This window comes from Liolophura sinensis, chromosome 4, assembly GCF_032854445.1.
Source record: "Liolophura sinensis isolate JHLJ2023 chromosome 4, CUHK_Ljap_v2, whole genome shotgun sequence".
Classification (NCBI taxonomy): domain Eukaryota; kingdom Metazoa; phylum Mollusca; class Polyplacophora; order Chitonida; family Chitonidae; genus Liolophura; species Liolophura sinensis.
Window position 1 is genome coordinate 3,291,313 of NC_088298.1, and position 16,984 is coordinate 3,308,296.

General features: G+C 39.5%; 1 protein-coding gene across 1 annotated transcript in view; it reads right to left on the bottom strand.

Moving 5' to 3' along the window:
* The window catches only part of LOC135464350 (kalirin-like), a 249,660-nt gene that overhangs the window by 7,086 nt on the left and 225,590 nt on the right, over window positions 1-16,984 (bottom strand). Inside the window, 12 exon segments of the mRNA XM_064741776.1 lie at window positions 3,006-3,185; window positions 4,290-4,437; window positions 4,440-4,464; window positions 6,271-6,409; window positions 7,550-7,750; window positions 7,983-8,067; window positions 8,811-8,978; window positions 9,940-10,071; window positions 10,585-10,681; window positions 11,781-11,996; window positions 12,310-12,427; window positions 14,165-14,382. Coding sequence (XP_064597846.1) covers window positions 3,006-3,185; window positions 4,290-4,437; window positions 4,440-4,464; window positions 6,271-6,409; window positions 7,550-7,750; window positions 7,983-8,067; window positions 8,811-8,978; window positions 9,940-10,071; window positions 10,585-10,681; window positions 11,781-11,996; window positions 12,310-12,427; window positions 14,165-14,382 — 1,727 coding nt within the window.

Here is a 16,984-nt window from a genome sequence, read left to right on the forward strand (position 1 = left end):
ACCACCAGGGTGGCATTAAGGTCACTTTGTGGGTAAATATCTGTGTGTCACGTGAAGCTTGTGGAGATCACTAGGCTACCATCAGGGTGGCATTAAGGTCACTTTGTGGGTAAATATCTGTGTGTCACATGAAGCTTGTGGAGATCACTAGGCTACCACCAGTGTGGCATTAAGGTCACTTTGTGGGTAAATATCTATGTGTCACCTGAAGCTTGTGGAGATCACTAGGCTACCACCAGGGTGGCATTAAGTTGGTAGGTATGTGTGTGTCACATGAAGCTTGTGGAGATCACTAGGCTACCACCAGGGTGGCATTAAGTTGGTAGGTATGTGTGTGTCACCTGAAGCTTGTGGAGATCACTAGGCTACCACCAGTGTGGCATTAAGTTGGTAGATATGTGTGTGTCACCTGAAGCTTGTGGAGATCACTAGGCTACCACCAGGGTGGCATTAAGTTGGTAGGTATGTGTGTGTCACATGAAGCTTGTGGAGATCACTAGGCTACCACCAGGGTGGCATTAAGGTCACTTTGTGGGTAAAAATCTGTGTGTCACCTGAAGCTTGTGGAGATCACTAGGCTACCACCAGGGTGGCATTAAGTTGGTAGGTATGTGTGTGTCACATGAAGCTTGTGGAGATCACTAGGCTACCACCAGGGTGGCATTAAGTTGGTAGGTATGTGTGTGTCACATGAAGCTTGTGGAGATCACTAGGCTACCACCAGTGTGGCATTAAGGTCACTTTGTGGGTAAATATCTGTGTGTCACCTGAAGTTTGTGGAGATCACTAGGCTACCACCAGCGTGGCATTAAGTTGGTAGATATGTGTGTGTCACCTGAAGCTTGTGGAGATCACTAGGCTACCACCAGGGTGGCATTAAGTTGGTAGATATGTGTGTGTCACCTGAAGCTTGTAGAGATCCCTAGGCTACCACCAGTGTGGCATTAAGGTCACTTTGTGGGTAAAAATCTGTGTGTCACATGAAGTTTGTGGAGATCACTAGGCTACCACCAGTGTGGCATTAAGGTCACTTTGTGGGTAAATATCTGTGTGTCACCTCAAGTTTGTGGAGATCACTAGGCTACCACCAGTGTGGCATTAAGGTCACTTTGTGGGTAAAAATCTGTGTGTCACATGGAGCTTGTGGAGATCACTAGGCTACCACCAGTGTGGCATTAAGGTCACTTTGTGGGTAAATATCTGTGTGTCACATGAAGCTTGTGGAGATCACTAGGCTACCACCAGTGTGGCATTAAGGTCACTTTGTGGGTAAATATCTGTGTGTCACATGAAGCTTGTGGAGATCACTAGGCTACCATCAGGGTGGCATTAAGGTCACTTTGTGGGTAAATATCTGTGTGTCACATGAAGCTTGTAGAGATCCCTAGGCTACCACCAGTGTGGCATTAAGGTCACTTTGTGGGTAAATATCTGTGTGTCACCTGAAGCTTGTGGAGATCACTAGGCTACCACCAGGATGGCATTAAGGTCACTTTGTGGGTAAATATCTGTGTGTCACATGAAGCTTGTGGAGATCACTAGGCTACCACCAGGGTGGCATTAAGGTCACTTTGTGGGTAAAAATCTGTGTGTCACCTGAAGCTTGTGGAGATCACTAGGCTACCACCAGGGTGGCATTAAGGTCACTTTGTGGGTAAATATCTGTGTGTCACCTGAAGCTTGTGGAGATCACTAGGCTACCACCAGTGTGGCATTAAGGTCACTTTGTGGGTAAATATCTGTGTGTCACATGAAGCTTGTGGAGATCACTAGGCTACCACCAGGGTGGCATTAAGGTCACTTTGTGGGTAAATATCTGTGTGTCACATGAAGCTTGTGGAGATCACTAGGCTACCACCAGGGTGGCATTAAGGTCACTTTGTGGGTAAATATCTGTGTGTCACATGAAGTTTGTGGAGATCACTAGGCTACCACCAGGGTGGCATTAAGTTGGTAGGTATGTGTGTGTCACATGAAGCTTGTGGAGATCACTAGGCTACCACCAGGGTGGCATTAAGGTCACTTTGTGGGTAAAAATCTGTGTGTCACCTGAAGTTTGTGGAGATCACTAGGCTACCATCAGGGTGGCATTAAGTTGGTAGGTATGTGTGTGTCACATGAAGCTTGTGGAGATCACTAGGCTACCATCAGGGTGGCATTAAGTTGGTAGGTATGTGTGTGTCACCTGAAGCTTGTGGAGATCACTAGGCTACCATCAGGGTGGCATTAATGTCACTTGGTTTATTTATTTCATCTGTGGGCAATTCATCCATCCAGAACTGACTGCCCTCATCTAAGTGACGTATATTGTTTTTTTATTTATTGATTTAGTATTTGTGTTTGATCATTGCTGATCGCCCTAATCACGAATTGGAAGCCTGAGTGCCTGAGGAAAACCACCAACTTTTGGCAAGTTATTGATGAATATTCTCACACGTGATGTACAGACAGACATATCATATTGATGAAAGACCAGTAGTCTTCAATGATCTGTACAAACGGCTCGATGTGAGTGAAATGACACCTTGTGTTTAATCAACTCTCGCCCACACCTCGGATTGTGCCACCTCAGGATTATCTTATTATTTCTGGAGCCTTGATGATCCCATCCTGATTACTAACCAAGTGAAATTTCCTTAACAAACAAAAAGAGCTGCAGGGTATTTCATACTGTGTGAATAATATCTCACATTTGTTATCAAAACATATCTCTTCACTCACAACAACATTTGATTCCCTCGATTTATGCAATTCTACCAAAAACCCATGATTTAAATACCAGATGATTACATTTTCATAGCTTGAACATCATAACCACTGCTTCACCCCGCGATTTCTCAACCCACATACCTATCATGATATATTAAAGCTAAAAGTTTTTAAAAACACTAATGAAATAAGTAAATAAACTTCTTCAGCACCATATTAAGCACCAATCAATCAATCAATCAATCAATAAATGATTCTGAAATTTCAAAACACCAACGTGAGTAACTTGTGTTTACCTCAGCTCATCCACGAGCATGCTGCTGATCAGATCTTTAGCCTCCTGGGAAACCTTAGCGAAATACTCCTCCGGGAAACAGTAATCTGTCCGCAGAATGTTTGAGCAGGTTTCCTCCAGGCTTTCATCCAGGAATGGGGAAACCCCACTCAACATCACGTACAGTAGCACACCCACACTCCTGGTGTAACCAGAAAGAAAGTTTGAGTCATTAATAAAATGATTGAAGGATGGCTCGATTGGTTGACTAGCTCACTGAAAGAAGGATCCTGGAGATGACCTTAACAGTGATTGCCGTTATCCTAATTCTTCTAAAATTTGGGACAGATATTAGTAATGTTGAAGGTAGAATATTACATGTCTTTACCAGCCTTTTGGGAAAGTAATGATATGAGTATGTTGTTCATTAGATGGTCTAATCATGCGAGAAAAAAGAAACTCAATATTCCTGCTTGAAGTACATGTCCTGAATGAGCAGACCAGGTGTCCCAAATGAGCAGTTTAGGTGTCCCGAATAAGCAGACTAAGTGTCCCAAATGAGCAGACCAGGTGTCCCAAATGAGCAGACCAGGTGTCCCAAATTTTAGAGGAAACAGGGTAGTGTACATGTCTTTGGTTTGATGTAATCTCAAAAACATCACTACTCAACATGTGTATAGAGAAGCACACACAGAAAGTTTTATTGATTGACTGGTGGAATTTTTGATGGATTGGCTGACCGAATAAAGGATTAGTTTACTTGTGTAGTGTATTTGGTTTGATATAATCGAGAGATACATTGCTTGTTACTGCATTTGGTTTGATTTAGTCAATAGAAGCATTGCTTGTTTACTGTATTTGGTTTGATTTAGTCAATAGAAGCATTGCTTGTTTACTGTATTTGGTTTGATTTAGTCAATAGAAGCATTGCTTGTTTACTGTATTTGGTTTGATTCAACATGATTCAGGCACATCCAAAATCCTTCTGTATTGAGAAAGAAAGTTTCACTGACTGATGGAGTGAATGATTGATGGATGGGTTGACTTGATGACTGAAGGAAGAATAGATGACTTAGTGATTGATTGATTATTTTATTTGATTCATTTAATCAGAGAGAACATCTTTTTGAGACACAAAGTATTCTCTGTATTCTTACATATTGGTGGAAGACAAGGGATCACCAGGGCCACATGGATAGTGGAAGCAGCAGATAAATCAAATTTCCTGTCCAAGGTTGAGATTTGAACCTGTACCTTGTGTGTCCTAGCGACTGAAAGACAAGGCTGTGTGTTAAATGATCCTTACCATATATCTGTGAGAAGTGCCACAGGTGTGCCCTTCACCATCTCTGGGGACATAAACTCAGGGCTTCCCACCATGGGATGGACGTAATAATTATTATAAATATGTCTGGCATCCCCAAAATCCACCAGTTTGACAGTCGGAGTTATTCCCCAAGGTCCACCATCAGATTTTCAGGCTGAACAGAAGTGAAAACGAAATTACTTAAATTAACACACAATCTTAAATCCGGCCCTCTTTGTGGTCATAGTGATCAGTTCAGAATTAGACTAAACAGTGTGGAACATGATCTCGAAATGTTTTAATTTTAGAGTACGTCGATAGACTCACCTTTATATGGAGACAAGCTATTCTACAGATGTGAAGGCATTGTACCGCATCTAACAGTTGATAGACCCACCTTTATATGGAGACAAGCTATTCTACAGGTGTGCAGGCATTGCACCGCATCTAACAGTTGATAGACCCACCTTTATATGGAGATAAGCTATTCTACACATGTGCAGGCATTGTACCGCATCTAACAGTTGATAGACCCACCTTTATATGGAGACAAGCTATTCTACAGGTGTGCAGGCATTGTACTGCATCTAACAGTTAATACACCCACCTCTACATGAAGATGAGCTATTCTACAGGTGTTTCAGGCATTGTACCGCATCTAACAGTTGATAGGCCCACCTTTATATGGAGATGGGCTATTCTACAGATGTGCAGGCATTGCACCGCGTCTAACAGTTGATAGACCTACCTTTATATGGAGATGAGCTATTCTACAGTAGTGCAGGTATTGTACCAAGTCTAACAGTTGATAAACCCACCTTTATATGGAGACAAGCAATTCTACAGATGTGAAGGCATTGTACCGCATCTAACTGTTGATAGACTCACCTTTACATGGAGACAAGCAATTCTACAGATGTAAAGGCATTACACCGCATCTAACAGTTGATAGACCCACTTTTATATCGGCGATGAGCCTACAGATGTGCAAAAATTGTACCGCCTCTAACTCTTGATGGACCCACCTTTATATGGAGATGAGCTATTCTACAGGTGTGCAGGCATAGTACCATGTCTAACAGTTAATAGACCCACCCTCATATGGAGATGAGCTATTCTACAGTAGTGCAGGCATTGTACCACATCTAACAGTTAACAGACCCACCTTTATACGGAGACGCATTGCTAACAGTTGATAGACCCACCTTTAAATGGAGACAAGCAATTCTGCAGGTGTGCAGCTGTTGTACCACGTCTGACAGTTGATGGGGTCAGGTATTGTACCACATCTAACAGCTGATGGACCCAGGTATTGTACTACATGTTACATTTGAAGGATCCAGGTATTGTACCACGTCTAACAGCTGATGGATCCAGGTATTGTACCTCATCTAACAGCTGATGGATCCAGGTATTGTACTACGTTACATTTGATGGATCCAGGTATTGTACCACGTCTAACAGCTGATGGACCCAGGTATTGTACTACATGTTACATTTGATGGATCCAGGTATTGTACCTCATCTAACAGCTGATGGATCCAGGTATTGTACCACGTCTAACAGCTGATGGATCCAGGTATTGTACCTCATCTAACAGCTGATGGATCCAGGTATTGTACTACGTTACATTTGATGGATCCAGGTATTGTACCACGTCTAACAGCTGATGGACCCAGGTATTGTACTACATGTTACATTTGATGGATCCAGGTATTGTACCACATCTAACAGCTGATGGATCCAGGTATTGTACTACGTTACATTTGATGGATCCAGGTATTGTACCACGTCTAACAGCTGATGGATCCAGGTATTGTACTACGTTACATTTGATGGATCCAGGTATTGTACTACACCTAACAGCTGATGGATCCAGGTATTGTACCTCATCTAACAGCTGATGGATCCAGGTATTGTACCCCATCTAACACCTGATGGATCCAGGTATTGTACCACATCTAACAGCTGACGAACCCACCTTTATGTCGAGATGAGCTATCCTACAGTTGTGCAGGTATTGTACCACATCTAACAGTTGATGGAGATACACTGAAATCTGCACCTCATCAGTCGTTGTGAAACTGCAGATGTAGTCGAAAAGGCGACCAAATGGTAACCTGAAGAAAACAAAGAATGAGTTTATTAGTTGAACAAACGTTTGTTGGATACACTGATTATTGTCAGAGATGTACATATTCCTGCAGCGTAAAAAAGCTGGGTCCACTTTCTCAAAAGTTTGTAATAAATTCTGCGTAACTTTTCTCATAAATGACTGTGCCTTATGGAACAACAACCTAAACAACTGATTTGTTAAAATATTTTGTGAAAGTGGCCCCAGAATCCTATGTAGTTTCGTGCTTATTAGAAATTTAACCCATACATCGTTCCAAGTAATAATATTATATATTTTTTTTATGATTCTCTGATTAATTGAAACAAGGGATTGTCTTAATATAAATGACATATTTTCTAAACAACATGGCAGAAAATGTTGACTTGATACAAACTAAGCTAGAGTTACTGCCAATGGTTTCCATTTTGAACACTTCTGTTAATACCGACAGGACAGTATTAGTCTGTCACTAAGGTCTGTAGAGAGCTCTACCAGTGGTGCAATACTCATGGTGTTCATGGACGCTGATTCTAGAAAGCCATTTCTGACCAAAGTCAAAAGTTGAAATATAATTTTATAATTTTTGGGGGTGGGGGGGGGGACCCTTGAAATTTGATCTGAAGAAAAATGTGTCAAATTTTCCCCTCCATGCAATCACCAAAACACAAGCATTGTGACAGTTTCATGTTTTGGCTGGAATCCTAAAAAGGCTTTTTAGAATCTGTCCCAGATTCTGTCTTTGTTGGGTGTCATGTTGTTTGACAAGCTTTGGAGTTGGTGGCCAGGTGTGTTTTGGTAGGCATTACTCTGAACATGGGGATATGCACACTACAGGGATATCATCAACAGTGAATGTCACAGTCATCATGATGGAAACTCAACATTACTTTTGTGTTTGAGAGGTTGTAGGTCGAAATTTCAACCATCATGATCCTTCGAAACTGACTTAACTTGGCGTCGTCGCTTTAAACTGAAGTCATCTTTTGCAGATAATATTAATCATACACCAGTGATTACATTTTTAAACATATAACCAGCCTTGTTTAAATAAAACTTCTTTGCTGTAAAGTGATGACATCACAGCACAAAGGCATGTGATCACATCAAACCTCCCAGAATGTATGGGGACGCCATCAGTACTCACAGCTCTAGGATGATGATCTGGTGATTGGGCGTCAGGTAGAGATCAAAGGAGTGAATCAGGTGACAATGCTGCAGACTCTGTAAAGTATTGAACTCTGTCTCGACGGCTTCGCTGGCTACCAGGCGGCGACTGATACACTTGGCAGCCACGTCCCGTCCTGAACATTTCTGTACGCATTGCTTCACCACAGAGAAACGGCCCCTGGGGACAAGTCCATTGATTTGTTGATTGATTGATTGATTGATTAATTTGTCGATTGACTGATTGATTGGTCGATTGATTTATTGACTGGTTGATTAATTGAGTGATTGATTGATTGGTCAATTGATTGATTTGTCTGATTGACATGTTAGAAAAGGCTAGAAATTCTGTCTACCGAGGGGCGAGCCCTGTTCCCATGATCCTCTAATATGTCTAGGGCTCCCATCCTTACCGTGAGATCTCGCCCACCTCTGTGTAGTCGTCCAGATATGTACACTTCCACACTGCCCTTCCCATCTCCTCTCCCTCACTCAGCTCTGTGGAAACACCCGACAGGAGACTCAAAACAATGCCAACATTCGTGAGAGAAATCTGACTGAAGTTTTAAAATTATTGTACTTTGCTTAAAGTGTAGCATTTGTCAAGCAACACATTTTGCGGGATTCTGATTGATTCATCCCCCTTAGAGGATAACTCTCAACATTTTTGTGAAGTCTGAATCATTTCTTATCACAAGAACTTACCGTTAAGTGTTTGAATGAAAAATGTCATTTTAATGCCTTAATTTGCCTCAGACTGTGTATTTTTACGTACCTACTTTCAGGTGAGAGTATTCAGAGATCACTATTAATTCTTAGCCTTGTATGTATTTAGCTTTCTTTCACTAGCAGAAGCAAAATACCCAAATGATTTAAGCCATCAGAAAATTAGCCTCAAACATAATTTTATTGAAAATGGATAAAATGGACCAAGACATAAATCTGATCTGTAGCTTGTTTCAGTAAAACAATGTAAAATATCCATCTGTGTCAAAGTCCAAAAACTGATAAAATGGATGAAACGGCCACAAAATAAAAAAAAATTACCTTAACCTGTCATGGTGAAGTCTGCCACCTAAAGTCTCAGTTTAGTATGACCATACCATTTAGGGAAAAGGTTGGAAAACTGATTCCTCACAGTGTGACAGACAGACAGATGGGCTGACAGATAAGGTGTTAACCTACAGCCCTTTCTGATAGTGGGAACCAATAACTATTAAGCTGCACGCTGCCGGCCTTACCAGTCTCTGTGGGAATGGTGACGGGCTCTGACGGGGGGCTCGGCTCACTCATCCCCACTGCGTTGTTAGCGCTGACTCTAAACCTGAAAGTCACTCCTGGGCAAAGGTCCTCGATCACCTGAGAACAACTGGGCACGTAAGCCACGGCCGCGTGCCACAGATTAGACCCTGAGGAGAAAAGCACACACTTTGATCACTCATGTTTCAAGATTTTCAATAACTTAACAAAGCAAATTTTCTTGTAAATTCTTAAACTAGATTTCAAGCCGTCCGAATGTACACCAAATTTTTGAAATCATTCACACAATATATGCACATTTAAATCACAACGCTTAGTGGAAACTCATCCTGGGCTGTCTAAAACCCTGAGAAAAATTGACAAGAGGCCAGATTTCAATGGCAACATGTGACCATTTGTTAGCTGCCATCACTGCTTAAGTTTTTCTGGTTGTAATTATTTGTATTCTGGGCTTTAAAACTAAACAGTAATGCCTGGTTGAGCTCATTTCACACAAAATTGAAACTAAAGTATTGTCTAGCTGACGGAATTTCTCAGTGACTTACTAAAAATGATATAAAATTAAATCAAAATGAAAGTTTGATAGAAATATATATATCCCACTTCTGACACCAAATGCTTTTCCATTTCTTTTTTTAACCATTTTCTCCTATCTAACTACACAAACTAATGCTAGAACTAAAATGCAGGTACTACATGTGTATATATATATTTACATGTAAAGTATATTTGTTGTTACTTTGTTCCATGAGTCAAGAAATAAGGAAGAAAAAATGTCAGATACCATGTGAAATGGTTCAATTTTTTTGTCTAAAATGACTTGACAGGAAACCTAGAATGATTTATTTAATGATTTAATTGTTGAATGTTGCAGCTGCACAAAATGGCAGTCAGTATTATGGGTGAAACAAGTTGGGCCCCCGCTTTAAACCTGTAACCTTTGGCAAGTTACTGATGAACTTTCCCACAATTGGCGTACAGATGCGCACACCGTATTGGTGGAAGTAATCTTTAACAAATGTAAACTGTATGAACAGCCACACACAAGCATCATGCATCTACCACTTATTCTCTCAAAATGAAGAGATACAAACAGAAGACTGAACTCACCTGTGTCTGTCACCTCTACTGTATACCCCTGAACGGGAATCCCACCTATCTGGGGAGGGGGAGGCCACTCCAGGTGAACTGCGTTACCCACCTGGTTACGTATAATAGGTCGCCCAGGTGCAAAAGGTTTATCTGGGCATTGTAAAAGAAAGATATAGTTTGGTTCTGTTAGGAGTCTTAGAAATGTATGATATGATAGCTAAAGAGCTTTTACATCTTGGTTAAATCATGAGTGATAAGAGGATTAGGTTGTGATAAAACTACTGCAACACTTATTTTCTGGTGTAAAAAGCAATGTGTTGTATGGTGTATAGCACATTGCCAAAGGTGTTTAAATGCATATTACCAAAGAAATATTCAGTCTATTCCACAACAATATGAAAATGAAATAACATGAAAATGAAAAACACATGTGAAAAGCCCACACTGACCAATTCACTAACCATTGTTATACAGTAAATCTTGCGAATTTTCAACTACAAAAGCATTTATTTCAGTGGAATTTATGTATACAATTATTATGGAAATTTTCTCGGCAAAATACAGGCGGTAAAACGATGTGGGGGCAATGACAGGAATCCAGGAATCCAGTGTGATTGGCCAAAAATGATCTTTATACGTCTACCTGCCTTTCTTTGAGCTTACCTATAACCAGGAGTCGGGCTGCTGTGACGGTAGAGCCCAGCTCACTGCTGGCCACACATGTGTACTCCCCGCTATCCTCTAGCTGTATGTGACTCATCTATCAGACACACAGACAGACAGACGGGTAGATATCAACATCATACTTAGCACAGTTGAATTCAATTCCAAGAAAATTAAGCAATGGAAAGAGAGATACAAATAGCTACTTATAAACACACAAAACAGCTTAGTCATCTTTGGCAATTGCACAATGCTGACCTTACTGTCAATCAATAAATCTAAGACTGTATGATTTGTGATAGCAGAGAAGGTAGTTAGCGAAGATTTCAAAGGAAAATAAACACAAAAATTAAAAATAATCTCAATGACACGAGGTATATGTATATGCAATTAAGCAAATTCAGAGATCTGCATCCCTCCTTTATTGGCATACAACAATATATGGATCAGGTATTACAGGGCAACCAAAGTGTGATAGACGCAAAGACACCCATATTGATATCTGGGCCCAGTGTTCAATAGTGTCTCTCAAAAGTGCCAGACTTAACTTTAAGTCAAGTCTTCAATTTTGTCTTAGTTCAAAAGTAATGGCGTGAAAGTAAATTAAATATAAAATAAATTATATAACAAGTAAATTTATTTATTTATTTATTTGATTGGTGTTTTATGCCATACTCAAGAATATTTCACTTATATGACGGCAGTCAACATTTTGGTGGGGGAAGCCTACGACCATCCGCAGGTTGCTGCAAGAACTTCCCATATACGGCTGGAGAGGAAGCCAGCATGAGCTGGACTTGAACTCACAGTGACCGCATTGGTGAGAGACTCCTGGGTCATTACGCTGCTAACCAACTGAGCCACGGAGGCCCCCGAAGTAACATAAAAGTAAATAAAAAGTAAAGTAAATATAAACTAAATTAAAAATAAAGTAAATCTCCTGCTGTCATATTTGGCTGTACACAACCGTATTGGCTGCTCAGTTTCGCCAAATTTTTCAGATCTATAAAATGACGTAATACCAGTATTAGCTCACACACTTTCAAACAAGCAGACCAGGATGGAAAATAAATTGTGTGTCACATGACTTTCTACCCAGTGAAAGCACAGGATGTGTCAAAAGGTTGCAGGGTAGAGATTCACTCCATATTATTAGCAAAATTCAGCATACACCTACTGCATGTATCGCAACTCACATGAAGGGAGAAAACTCCGTCATCCGTGTGCGTTAAGGTGACTCTTGGACCAGGGGAGATAACTGAGGAGTCTGGTGACTTCCACGTAATATTCGGTCTAGGTCTGCCACAGATTTTACATGTGAACACGGCAGTCTCCCCCGCATGCAGGATTACATCCACCAAGGGCTGCTGTATGATTGGTCCAGCCTCAAACATGTGATCAGGATTCAACAGCTGATTGGTCAAAAAAGAAACAAACAGAATACAGGCACTTAGCACCACATGCCTTAACAGGAAGAAGTATAGCTGTTGATATATACAGGTACCTAGAAAATGGAGACTTCATTTGTTTAAAACACCAATAGGTGTAAAATATGCTTCTACTTCAATGTTTGAACTGTTTGTCGACATACTTTAGGAAGAACAGAACAGAAAAAAGTACCATAGTATATAATAATGTCTCTTAATAATACTATATCTTGTTACATTCATCATTTCAGATCTATTGTAACCATTTCCATCAACAAAGGGAGATAACTATACACACCCTCGCAGACCTGGGTTCTCTCCCTAGTGTTTTACTTCGCCTCTCCATACTGTTGCGTCCATCCATATCTTTTCTTTCAGCTGATTTCCATTTTGGAAGTTTCAGCATCTGTCGTTTTCTGGAGTGTAAGAAAAGCTTTATGTAAGATGGCATGAAAAGTTAATCACTGATAAATAGTCAGTAACTATATACCAGTACATACAATAGTCAGTAACTATGTACCAGTACATACAATAGTCAGTAACTATATACCAGTACATACAATAGTCAATAACTATATACCAGTACACACAATAGTCAGTAACTATGTACCAGTACATACAATAGTCAATAACTATATACCAGTACATACAACAGTCAGTAATGATATACAAGTACATACAATAGTCAGTAACTATATACCAGTACATACAATAGTCAGTAACTATATACCAGTACATACAACAGACAGTAACTATATACCAGTACATACAACAGTCAGTAACTATATACCAGTACATACAACAGTCAGTAACTATATACCAGTACATACAACAGTCAATAACTATATACCAGTACATACAATAGTCAGTAACTATATACCAGTACATACAACAGTCAGTAACTATATACCGGTACATACAACAGTCAGTAACTATATACCGGTACATACAACAGTCAGTAACTATATACCGGTACATACAATAGTCAGTAACTATATACCAGTACATACAATAGTCAGTAACTATATACCAGTACATACAACAGTCAGTAACTATATACCAGTACATACAACAGTCAGTAACTATATATATAAGTACATACAACAGTCAGTAACTATATACCAGTACATACAACAGTCAGTAACTACATACCAGGACATACAATAGTCAGTAACTATATACCAGTACATACAACAGTCAGTAACTATATATATATAAGTACATACAATTGTCAGTCACTATATACCAGTACATACAATAGCCAGTAACTATATACCGGTACATACAATTGTCAGTAACTATATAGCAGTACACACAATAGTCAATAACTATATATCAGTACATACAATAGTCAGTAACTATATACCAGTACATACAACAGTCAGTACCTATATACCGGTACATACAATAGTCAATAACTATATACAAGCATTCCCTGTGCTTTATTTTAAATGTCAGTGTTGGGAGGCCTGGGATCAAACCTGGGTCAGGTCACACTAAATACATTAAAAAAGGCACTTGTTGCAGGCTTGTTTATCGTTCAGCACTGAGAGGTTACAGCAAAGAAGCAGGACTGGTTGGCCTGGTGTCAGGTGTCATGGGTGGTGTCTGATACTTCAGTGGACTCGCCATGTCACAAGAAGGCACATTACATGCATATATATCAAATGATTATCATCATATGACTGAAAAATTATTAGTACAATGTAAAACTCCAAGCATGCATAAATATACATACAACCAGATTTATTTACCACTGAGAAGATATAGGAGTCAAAATACAAGGTTATAAGAAAACCTGATGATATTGAATTCCTCTCTGCTCTTTTTCCAAAGTTCAAGTAAAATTATGCATATTTCAATTAAACTTTCTGGTCTTCACTCCAATGGTACAGCACCAAAAAGCGTTCTTGTTGTCTTTGTACACTCAGACTCTTTGCTAAATGAATATCTTATGTCAGGAGATTTTGAAAATTTGACAGCCAACGAACCCCCAACTGATTGTTCGACCCACTTAAAAAAGAGCTATCTGCTACATCTTAATAATATGACTGATGTGGTTGGTGCATGGCAGGTGTTCCAAATCATACGAGAATAACTATTATCAATGATTCTTCGCGGACATCTGCAGCAAATAAAACATTGACACTGACCTGAAGCCATTATCACCATCTTTCTGACCAATCACATGGCCAGGGACCCATCCTTCAGCGGCGGGAGAGTTCTCATTGGCTGGTCGGTACACGAGGTAGCGATTGTGCTGGTTAGCACTCACAAGCTGCACGAGCTCACCTTTCCACATGGAGATTTCGTCCTCTTTCACGGCCGTGAAATCCATTTGGCATTTGACCATTGTCACTCCTGAGTCATTCTGCAATGTTGGAAAGAAAAATGTTCGTAAAATTTGTAAAAGCCTTTTGTAAAAAGTTTGAGAGAAAATACTACAACCAGAACTGTCTTTATGGAGCTTTAAAAAAACCAGTCAACATAAAAATGAAGTTTACATCACAGAATAACCATTAAAAACTTTCAAAATGGATTAGTTTTGTTTTTGATGGAGGGAATTTTGGTTGGAAAAATGACACAATGCAAATTAATGCAACAGTTTGAAAGTTATAACTCATTCAGAAATATTCAAAATATAAACAATAAAGAAGCTATTTTCTTGGATGTGGTTTGAAGACCTTTCTACTGACATGAATTCCGTTTGTATTGCCCATTAACTCCAAACACTCCAGAAGAATCAACTTATAAAGTACAGTACATAAAATGAACACTGGTTATGGAAACACATATCAATCCAGTAAAATGAAATCCCTTGACACTACTAGTAGGAGTGAATGTCCTAGTTATATTATGTTCAAATAGAAGATTTTTTATTCTCCGTGAAAACCATATTCTTTGAAGATAAAAGTCAACTTACCCTGACAGTCACATAACAGTCACATGCTCAGAGCTAAGTTACTGGCTGGTTAATCTAACAAGGCAAGCATTCCAGTAAGTACATGTAGATGATGTTATGTGTGACCTCTATAATGACCCGTTGACCTTGAAAAGGAATTATAATGAAAACATGGCATGATGTAACATGAGACAAACAAGACAAGAAATGAGGAGATTATCAAAATTGTAGCTCTTGGAATTGGACAAAATTTGAAATATACATGGTTTTTGATGTTTTAGTTTATGGAACAAACAGTTTGGCACAGGCTTTTCTCACATGCCTCTATGATAGAGGCTACAATTTCAATAATCTCTTAAATGAAAATGTCAATTACAACAATCATGACAAAGAAATGTGACAGTATAAAAGAGAAGTATGACATGACCAACAATGAAGAACAACTGTGACAAGACAAGCTAACCATGATGAACAACTGCGACAAGACAAGCCAACCAAGAAGAACAACTATGACGTGACAAGCTAACCAAGAAAAACAACTGATGAACTGAACCATGATGAACAACTGCGACAAGACAAGCTAACCAAGAAGAACAACTGATGAACTGAACCATGATGAACAACTGCGACAAGACAAGCTAACCAAGAACAACAACTATGACGTGACAAGCTAACCAAGAAAAACAACTGATGAACTGAACCATGATGAACTACTGCGACAATCTAATTGAGATGAACAACTGTCAGCAGAAAAGTTAACCATGATGAGCAACTGTGACAAAAAAAGCTAACTGTGATAACAATTGTGAGAAGACAAGCTAACTATGATGAACATCTGAGACAAGACAAGCTAACCATTTATTTATTTATCTGATTAGTGTTTTGCACCGTACTCAAGAATATTTCACTTATACGACAATGGCCAGCATTATGGTGGGTGGAAACCCACGACCATCCTTAGGTTGCTGGAAGACCTTCTTCCCACGTACTACTGGAGAGAAATCCAGTATGGACAAGCTAAACTATGATGAAGAATTGTAACAAGACAAGGTAGCCATAATGAATAACAGTGACAAGACAAGCTAACCATGATAAATAACAGTGACAAGACAACACAACCATGACGAACATCTATGACGAGTTGACCATGATGAACAATTGTGAAAAGACAAGCTAACTATGATGAACATCTGAGACAAGACAAGCTAACAATAACAAGCAATTATGACAAGACCAGCTAACCATGATGAACAACTGTGTCAAGACAAGCTAACCATGATGAACAAGACAAGCTAACTATGATGAACAGCTGTGTCAAGAGAAGCTAACCATGATGAACATCTGAGACAAGACAATCTAACCATGATGACCATCTGTGACAAGTCAAGCTCACTATGATGAACTGCTGTGACAAAACAAGCTAACCATGTTGAAACACTGTGACAAGACAAGATAAACATGATGAACAACTGCAACAAGACAACCATAACGATCAACTGTGACCAGGCAAGCTAACCATGATGAGCATCTGTGACAAGATAAGCTAACCATGATGAACAGTGACAAGAAAAGTTAACCTTGACGAATATCTATGACAAGACAAGTTGACCATGATGAAAAATTGTGACAAAACAAGCTAACTTTAATGAACATCTGTGACAAGACAAGCTAACCATGATGAACAAGACAAGCTAACCATGATGAATAACTGTGACAAGACAAGCGAACCATGATGAGCAATTGCGACAACACAAGCTAACCATGATGAACAACTGTGGCAAGACAAGATAAACACAATGAACAATTGAGACAAGACAAGATAAACACGATGAGCAATTGTGACAAGACACGCTTACCATGATGAACAACTGTGACAAGACAAGCTAACCACGATGAATAACTGTGACAAGACAAGCAAACCATGATGAGCAATTGCGACAAGACAAGCTAACCATGATGAACAACTGTGACAAGACAAGCTAACTTTGATTAAGATCTGAGACAAGACCAGCTAACTATGATGAACAATTGTGGGAAAGCACACTAACCATGATGAAAAACTGTGACTAGA